This window comes from Gavialis gangeticus, unplaced genomic scaffold (assembly GCF_001723915.1).
Source record: "Gavialis gangeticus isolate Ggan-Ray unplaced genomic scaffold, GavGan_comp1, whole genome shotgun sequence".
Taxonomy (NCBI): Eukaryota; Metazoa; Chordata; order Crocodylia; family Gavialidae; genus Gavialis; species Gavialis gangeticus.
Window position 1 is genome coordinate 4639916 of NW_017729019.1, and position 8470 is coordinate 4648385.

The window sequence follows — 8470 nt, forward strand, 5'->3', positions numbered from 1 at the left end:
ATTTGGGGCGCTGTGCTTAAAGCCTGCGCTCGGGGAACGTGCAAAACGTAGCTCTTTCGCAGATGCATGTACATGCACATACACGAACACACGTCTGTAAAAGAAAGAGCTAGTTTTACACACATATATGAAAGAAAGCTAGTTTTTCACATTCCCGAAACAGAGACTAAAACCAACACCAGAAGTCATGGGAGTTGGCAACGCCGGGGTGGCGTGGGGGGCACCCTCCATGCCACGGCGTCTTGCCCCTCTTTGAAGCCAGGGTGCTGGCCCGATCCGACAGGGGAAATAGCTGTGGTGGGCCGGGACGTGGCAGCGAGCCCGGCGTTTCTGGCCAGCCCTGTGGCTCCTCTGTGTGGTCCCTGTCCTCTTGGTCCCCCCAGCGGGGCTGGTTGGGGGTCACAGGCTTGTCATCCGGAGATGCTCGGGGTTTGGGGTGGCCGTGCCCGGCGTGGTTGCCTAGGAAACACCCCGGTCGGCCTGTTCTTTGCCCAGCCGTCTGGGACTTTGGTCCAGCCCCAGGCTTCCTGCATCAATCATCAACCAGGGGAGTGGCCCAGTGGGTCCCAGCCAAGCTATTGGAAGAGCGCGGCCTGCCTCCCTAGTCCCTTCTGCAGTAAGAGTCCCCAGCCCAGCAGCCCGCGGCACCAGCCGGCTCTGCAGCTCTGAGTCACAGCCGAGGCGGACGGAAGCAAAATGTCATCCGCTGCCGGGGTTCCCCGAAACAAGTACCCCTTCAAGAAGAGGGCCAGCCTGCAGGCCCCCGCCATGGCAGGTGAGCAAATGCAGGCCAGGCACCCACCGGCTCCTGCGTGCCTGCCGCTGGATGGCTGGGGGACATCACGGCCTTTGTTCCATGCAAAGGGCCGGACCCCTCCATCGCCCACCCTCTGAGGACGGTAGCGGACTTATACGGCTCTAGTGGCATCCTGGGCATCGTCCCCCTACCATATCTGCCCGCCTGGAGTGGGGTGGGATGCTGGTGGCTGGGGTGCGCGCCTCTTTCTAGTGATGCGCTGAGTGGAGGGGTAAGGAAGCAGCAGGCTGGGACTAGGTTTTTCTGTGGCACAGGCCGGGGATGGACTCGGGGAGGAAGGGGATTTGTGCCTTGTCTTTCTTGCAGAAGGATGTGGGCGTGAGGACTCGGGACAGGGGTGTACCTGTGTGTGTGAGTGATACACACGTGGCGTTTCATGCGGAGACATAGGCAGGGTCAGGTAGTGCTGGATTAGAGCAGGACCGCGGATGCTGGATAACTGGATTCTCTGCCTGGCTCTGGGAAAGAGCGCGATTCAGTGGGGAGGATGGGGAACCGGGAGTCAGGATACCTGGGCTGTATTCCTGACTTTGCTGCCTATTTTCTTCAGGTGGGTTGCTTTGTTACTTGGTGCCTCAGTTTCCCCTTTTGTAAAGTGAGAGGAACGTACTTACCTGCCTCTGTCATGTGTTTTGAGATTATTGCTGCACTTCTGTGAGCCATTGCTGGTTGGGGGTGGGCAGAGATGGATCTCAGAGTGCGTGAACTGTATCGAAATTTAGGGCTGTCCCCCGGGCCACCTCTTCTGAAAGTTGCCTGGCATCCTCTCCCCACTGTACTGCAGACCCGCAGCCTGTGTGCTGCAGAGGAGCTCAGCCAGGGGGACGCTAGCCCCTAATGCATTTCCCACACGCATCCAAGAGACACCAAGGGACCTGGGCAACTTCCTGTTGGTGAGCCTAGGGTCCTATTCTCAGGCCATAGCATACCGTGACATCCACTGGGCTACTTGTATCTCATGGCAGGAGACGAAATATAAGGTATCAAGGCATGAGCCCTGGGGAAATGTAAGTGTTGAGGAGGGTGTGTGACCCTTCTGGAGATGCATTGCCTACATATCAGCGCATATGGGTGCCTGGGTGGGTGTTTTTTGTGCAAGCCTGTATCTCTGTGTGGGTGCTGTGTGTAAGAAAGCATGGGGAACTGCTGTTCTAGGTTTGACAGTATCCCACTGTGTAATGCATCAGACCAGTGCTCCCGTCCGCTGCCCTCTTTCAGCCTCGGTTCCTCCAGACCCATCACTATGGTATCTGAGTGCCTCAGCAGCTGGTACCTGATGCTTCAGAGCCAGGCACAGGAGGAAGAAATTCCCACCATGCATTTGGCTAATTGGCATGTGTGGGTGGTGGTGGAGTGGGGTATTGTGTACTCTGGATGACGGTGTTCTGGCCATGTTGTTATTTTTGGAGTAACTCATTTATTACTATTCCCACAGGGCCCTGGGAGCCCCACTGGGGCTCGTGTGAGTGTGTAGATGGGAGCGCTGCAGGGCAGACGCTAACAAGAGCGTGGTGTAGCGCGTGGAGACGTACGATGAACACAGATGCTACTGCATGTACGTGGTGTAGTTATGTGGCTACGCAGGATGGACACCCAGATGCTAACAAGTGTGTATCATCATGCTGTTGCGTGCGTGTCCAGCTGCTAATTCTTGGGTGCTGCATAGTCATGTGGGTGCTTTGCATGCCCCATCCCTATGTGGATAGGAGTATGCGTAAGTGTGTACGTAGATCGATACCTGTCTTTTCTTGCCTGCCATTATAATTCCTGACATACCTGGCAGCCTAATAACCTGCCCAGCCAGTCCCGGGTCTGTCAGGGCACAGGTTATAGAATCCATGTGGCTGCACATGACAGGGGCATTTCCTCACCTAGTGGCAGAGCAGGTATGGAGGAGGAGGAGGAAAGAGGAAGGGACAGACCGGATTCCAGTAGAGAAAGGTGTCCAGGATTGCCTGGGAGGGGAGAGGAGATGATGAAATCAGCATCTTCCCATGTGGAATCTGGTTCAAGGATGTCATGGTCCAGTTGGCACGGCCTGTGAGGAAGCTCCTGCTGCCAGGGACACACTTACCTCAAGGACTCCTGGGGCTGGGAACAGGCCTCCTGCAGGGAGAGAGCTGAGGGGTTTTGGGGTGATTGCACTATAGTGAAGCGGAGCCCCTTTGCCTTTGAGTGGTCATTGACCGGGAACCACGAGGGTGGGAAGGAGCATACTTAAGTCTAGCCTGCAGGATCTTGGGGTGTGCACTTGAGATTCACCTGGGCTTGTGGCTGCAGGGATGACTTGTGTGACTCATCCCCATGCACTCCAGCCTGATGCTGTCACCAACCTTAGATGCGTGTCTTTCTCAGGCTGCTCTTCCGACACCCAGGTTTGTTGTTGCCAAGCAAGTGATGTGGCCTAGAATCATCTTTATGGTTTTTCTTAACCATGGGCTTCTCTAGGCCCGTTAGGACCTAGGAGCTGCCCACTTCTCTGCCCTGTCCTGGGGTCTTCTTCCACGTTCCATTGCCTGCCCCTGCCTGCCTCGCAGCAACTGTTCATTGCCCCTTGGCCCAGCAGCCTGGGACTTTGGTCAAGTCCTGGCCTCTCTGCTCAATCATCAACCAGGGGAGGGGCCCACCCAGATTCCCTACAAGCTGTTGGAAGAGCCTGTGAAATCTTTTCTGTCCCTCTCCTCCTACCACCTGCCTGCTTGTGCTTCCTGGTGGGTGGGCGTGAGCCAGGTAAGGTACACACACCCAGGGGGACTTGATCTGTGCCATTGCCCACCAGTGAGAGATCCATATGGGACACTAGCTACTTCCCAAGGCTTTAGCTGCCTGTGGCAAAGCTGGCTTCCCAAGGGTTAAAGCCATCAGTTAGGAACATGCCTTGGATTAGTACAGGATTCTTTGCTGCATTCCCAGCGAGTGAACCCCGCTGGGTGGTAATTATTCCAGGAACCGTTAATCAGACTCTGCCAGAGCTCTAGAGAGCGTGGGATTGTGAGAGCAGGAGCACACTAATATCACAGCTTCTCCTTCACCAGCTTGGATTAAAAGGTACTGATGGGAAAGCCCAGTGAGACGGGGTCCCTTCGAATCAGGGATTTGAATCCTGGAGCCGTAAGAACCCTTAGCATTTTCTTAGCTGCTTCTTGCTGACAGATCTCAAAGCACTTTGAAAGGGGCAAGTGCATCTTATCCAGCTACTGCAGGTGGGGAAACTGAGGCACAGGGCAAGGTCATGCAGGTGGTTGGTGGTAGGACCAGGATCTGATCCCAGGGTTGCATTCTCCCATCTTGCACAGAGGTTGACACCAGTGCAGCGTAAGTGTGCAGCTTATGCCCAGCAATGCACTAGAAGGGGCAGGGTAGTAGCAAACATTAAGCTGATGGGTCTTGATCAGCTAGGGGCAACGTGTGGTACACAGATGCTGCAGAGATGGTTTCAGGTGCCTCACAGATCTCTGTCACAAGGACTTCCAGTACCCCTGGCTCTGCCAGTGGATAGATCCTGTCTTATAGTGCCAATAGGCTCGGTGTGCCCTGCTTTAATGCCCTTTATTTTGCCTGTTGTGAACTTGCTCTAGTGTAACAAAGCTTTTGATTTGGTCTATTTGGGGGTTAGCAAGGTCGATCCCTTCCAGAGGGGCATGTTGGTGGCTATATACCAGTACACAATACTGTCTAATGGCTAGTAGGAGTGAGCTAGACTCCAGGACTCATGGGTGCTGGCTCTGTCACTGGTTTGTGGTGTGATTGGTAAATCATTGGTGCCTCTCAGTTTCTGTGTATATTTAAATGGCTCACCTGCCTCCCAGGGGGAAGGGGGATGAAGTATTGATAAAGCACTGTGAATTCTTGGATAAGAGAGGGTTACTTTTAAATCAGCAGTGGTTATGAGAAAAAGCAGGGTGTTATTTTATGCAGTCTTTTTATTTCCTTTCATATAAAAAAGATGACCTAACCTGGGAAGAAAACAATTAACAAAAGAAAAAACTCTCTCAGGATGTAGTTGGCAGCACCATTTAACACACTTTCCTCTGTGACAGGAGATGCACAGTATTTAAGAACTGGGGTCAGGTCCTTAATTGCTCTTGAAGTGGGTTGTGAATCTCTCATAAGCCAACATGTATTTCTCCTCCAGACTCATCTCTCAAAGGATCTCATCTTGCGGTCTCTATTTAAAGCTTTGCCAGCAGAGTTGTACATGGGGTGGACACGCTGCGGCTAGTGAGCATGTGTTGGATTGTCATGTGGGCATGCAGGAGCGTGGGAAAAAAATCAACCCCCTCGATATAGCTATGTTAGCAAAACCCATAATGTGGCTGTAGTGATCCCTGCAAGAGTCCTTTACCTTCCTGGTACAGCTTACCGCAGGGGGACAGCTAGGCTAAACTGTGGCATGGACAAAGAAATGAGTAATAATGAATTAGTTAGCGGTTTGCAAATTTTTAACTGCCCATGTGCCTGCTCTTACCCCTCGGTAAGTAAAAACTAGGCTGGGGCAGTTTAGCCCTGGGTCACTGAGGCGTAAGCTGTAAGGGTCACTCGCCACAGGATAAGAGCACACACACGGAAAGTTCCTGCAGGCCTCCTGCATACCCCCTTTCTAACTTGCTCGCATTTGTTTGCTTGTCCATGTCCCTGTACGGTCCCCAGATCTCTTTTACTTTTGTCACAGGTGTCTCTCTGGGGTGGTTTGCTAGTACAGCTCTCTACTGTGTGTTTGTATCTGGTTGTTCCAGCAAAGCTTGTAAGTATAGACAAGCCTTCAGGACACCGTAGACTTTAATGAATTCAGACTCCCCTGAGGTGCAATGCAAGTCACGATCAGCCCACTTTTGCAGGTGGGGACATAGCAGGCACAAGACGCAGCAGAGTAGTCATTATTAGCAGTTATACACACCGCTGTTTGCTTGGCTGGTACTTTTCCATCAATGCTAGAGGGAAAAAGACAGATCAGGCCCCATTTGTCCCTTCTCTGCTCAGGATCATCCCCTGGGTTATGCTTGGAAGTGGGATGAAATGGTGCGTGTGAGGTGGTTAGGAGATGTGGTGTGTATAAAGGCAGTCGCAGCTGTAGCCACCAGCAGAGGTGCAAGAGAAAGGGCTGAGCACATCTGGAAGGAGCACTGGATTTGAGTTCTTTGTCTGGGTAGGACTGGGGGCAGTATGTTCCCTCTCCTCTGACTCTCATGGTTGAGATGGTTCATGACTGGTGCCCGTTTATCCCCAGCTCTGAGCTGAGGCAAAGGAGGGTCCTGTCTCTGGGCTCAATTTACTAACATAGATGTTTCCATTCCACATTACAGTTGTTAGGTAGCAACAAACCCATTTGGGATGTCAGAAATCATAGGCTTTTGCCTCCCTCCTCTTCTGCATGCAGAGCTGCTCTTCCACAGCCTCCACCTTTCCATAGAGAGCGCTCCATGTAGGTCCCTTCCACAATGACATTGCATCCAAACCTTTAGCTTCAGTATCTGGCAGCTCCCAGCTGGGGCATGGTCTCTGCCAGGCTAGGATCTGCAGGTTCTCTGAAGCATTCTTCTAAAACTAAGCTGCCCATTTTCATAAAGCCAGCCCTCATCCCTTTGAATGGTCATACCAGATGGGCTGATCTGAGCACAGGACTGGGAGCCAGGAGTGCTATTCTAGCATTTGTGGTTCTGCCACAGGCTCAAGCAATCTCAAGCAAGTCACTTCCCTGCCCTATGTCTCCATTTCCTGTTTATGTCCCCCTGACGGTGGCTGCTTTGGCTCTTCTTTGCAAAGGGCTCAGACCTTTGGCCAAAAGTCCCTATAGAAGAGTGTTGGGGCTTCTGCAGTTGTTGGTGCCAGCTGTGGTCTGCAGAACAGGCATTGCTGTGTCATGCTGGTCCCTCCTGAGTGTGGGGAAGCGCAGCCCTGACTGCCCCAGGATGGAGATGGGCTGTCGAGTCAGGACAGGGCAGCAGCATTTGAGGAACCTGGCCTTGTGCAATACCATTCACAGTGTGGTTACTAACCAGGCCCTTTCCCCAGTCTGTGCGCGTGGGAGCATGTCCTGCTAGAAGCTGCTGCTGTACTTGGGGAACCGAGTTTGCTTCATGTCTTGCTAACAGCATAGTGTTGTGTAATGCTGGGCCTAGGGAGAGGATCCACGGACAGAGGACTAGAGGAGCAGTGGGGGGCTCCAGGTGCACCCCAGAGAGACCACGATGAGGACTTGGGAGCATCTTCCTGTCTAGAGGAACTTGGGACTGGTGGGCATCTCACCCCGGGGGGGGAGTTGGGAATGGGGTTTCTGGGGGGAACAGTCAGGAGCAGGTTGGCAGCACGGTCCAGTGCGTACAGACTGGAGCAAGGGGAGGAGGCTGGGAGACTGGCTTCTGGTTTGGCAGAGGGTTTGCAGCTCACCCTGGGGGCAGTGGTGTGCTACCACGTCTGGGCTGGGAACAGGCAATGCCTCCCCAACCCAGGGCTGGCCCTGTCAGCTCCAAAAGGCAGAAGCTGTTATTTTCAATCACTGTATCCGTGAGAAAATCAAACAGCCCTCAAGGAGCAGACTCAAGGCTGCAAAGCCCTCTTTGCCAGGGCTTTAAGTACAAGCCCTGGCTTCCGGGAGCCAAACAGAGATGTCTTAGAGATCCAGCTCCCACAAAGGCTGAATACCCCCAGCTGCAGATGAGGTTGGTGGGAAGAGCAGGTGTTCAGTTGCTGTGATTAGGGGGCTTCTCCAGTCCCTTGGAGGAGCATCTTCCTTACACCCAGCTCCAGCTGGGCCTCAGCTACCAGGATCCAGTGGGCTCTGCTCTGTGAAGCTGATGCCTAGAGCCGGGGCTGGGATCCCGTGATCTGGAGTGAGGAGGGGCAGCTCCCATTGGCGAAGAGCCTCATTCCTTATGTGAACTGCTTATACCAGAGGCTTGTTTACCAGGCCCAGAGGGACTGCCCTGGCCTGTAGGTACCATGGCTGGTATCACCCGCTCCCTGCAGCATGTACCGCGGGGACCGAATTCACTTCCTCTGGAGAAGCTGCCGCGTCTTACTGCCCAGCCTGCGTGCCAGCCCCCTTTATCCAAGGGCAGTACCGTGGGATAGCTGTCACAGCCCTCGTTAAGCAGCTGATCCAGGCCTGCTTTGTTAGCAGTTGAGCACCCCTGGGTGCTGTGCTCAGCATGTATGTGGGAGCTGGATCCAGGGAGCAGAGGTCTGACAAGCAGAGTAGGCAGTGAAGGGACAAATTGAGAAGGATGCCTGCTGGATCAACCCCTACCCAACTGGGGTATACCTCGCTCCCTGCCTGCCCTGGTCACCCAGGAGCCCCCACAGCCCATCCCCTTCCTCTCTGGCCCAGTGATTGCTAAATTAATACCCTGTCTGAGCTCCTGCAGTGCTGGCTGGCCAAAGCATGACCCTGGTTGAGGAGCGGGGGGCTTCACGGCACCTTGCAGCGGGAGCGGAAGAGGCAGGCTGGGGCAGCCCTGGTGGTGGTGGAGCCCGTCTCCGCTGCGGGGAGTAGTGGTGGCAGCTCCTTGCAGGTGGCTCCATTGATCAGTGGCTGCTGCGGGGCCCTGCAGGGAGAAGGTGTGCCCGACTGTGGCCCTTCCATGCCCAGCCCTGTCCTACCACCCCCCATAGCCCAGAGCGGGGGGAGCAGAGCGGGGCTGCGGGGCAGTCTGG

General features: G+C 54.2%; 1 protein-coding gene across 4 annotated transcripts in view; it reads left to right on the forward strand.

Moving 5' to 3' along the window:
* The first annotated feature begins 622 nt into the window (after positions 1 to 622).
* AMPD2 (adenosine monophosphate deaminase 2) overlaps positions 623 to 8470 on the forward strand; it is a 41335-nt gene continuing 33487 nt past the window's right edge. For 2 of the 4 annotated variants that reach the window (XM_019513858.1, XM_019513859.1), the window contains exon 1: positions 623 to 775. In XM_019513858.1, coding sequence (XP_019369403.1) covers positions 697 to 775 — 79 coding nt within the window. In that variant the 5' untranslated portion in view covers positions 623 to 696. Of the gene's footprint in view, positions 776 to 1223; positions 1368 to 3525; positions 3548 to 8470 lie in introns of those variants that run through there. The other 2 variants (XM_019513860.1, XM_019513863.1) reach the window with 2 other exon arrangements.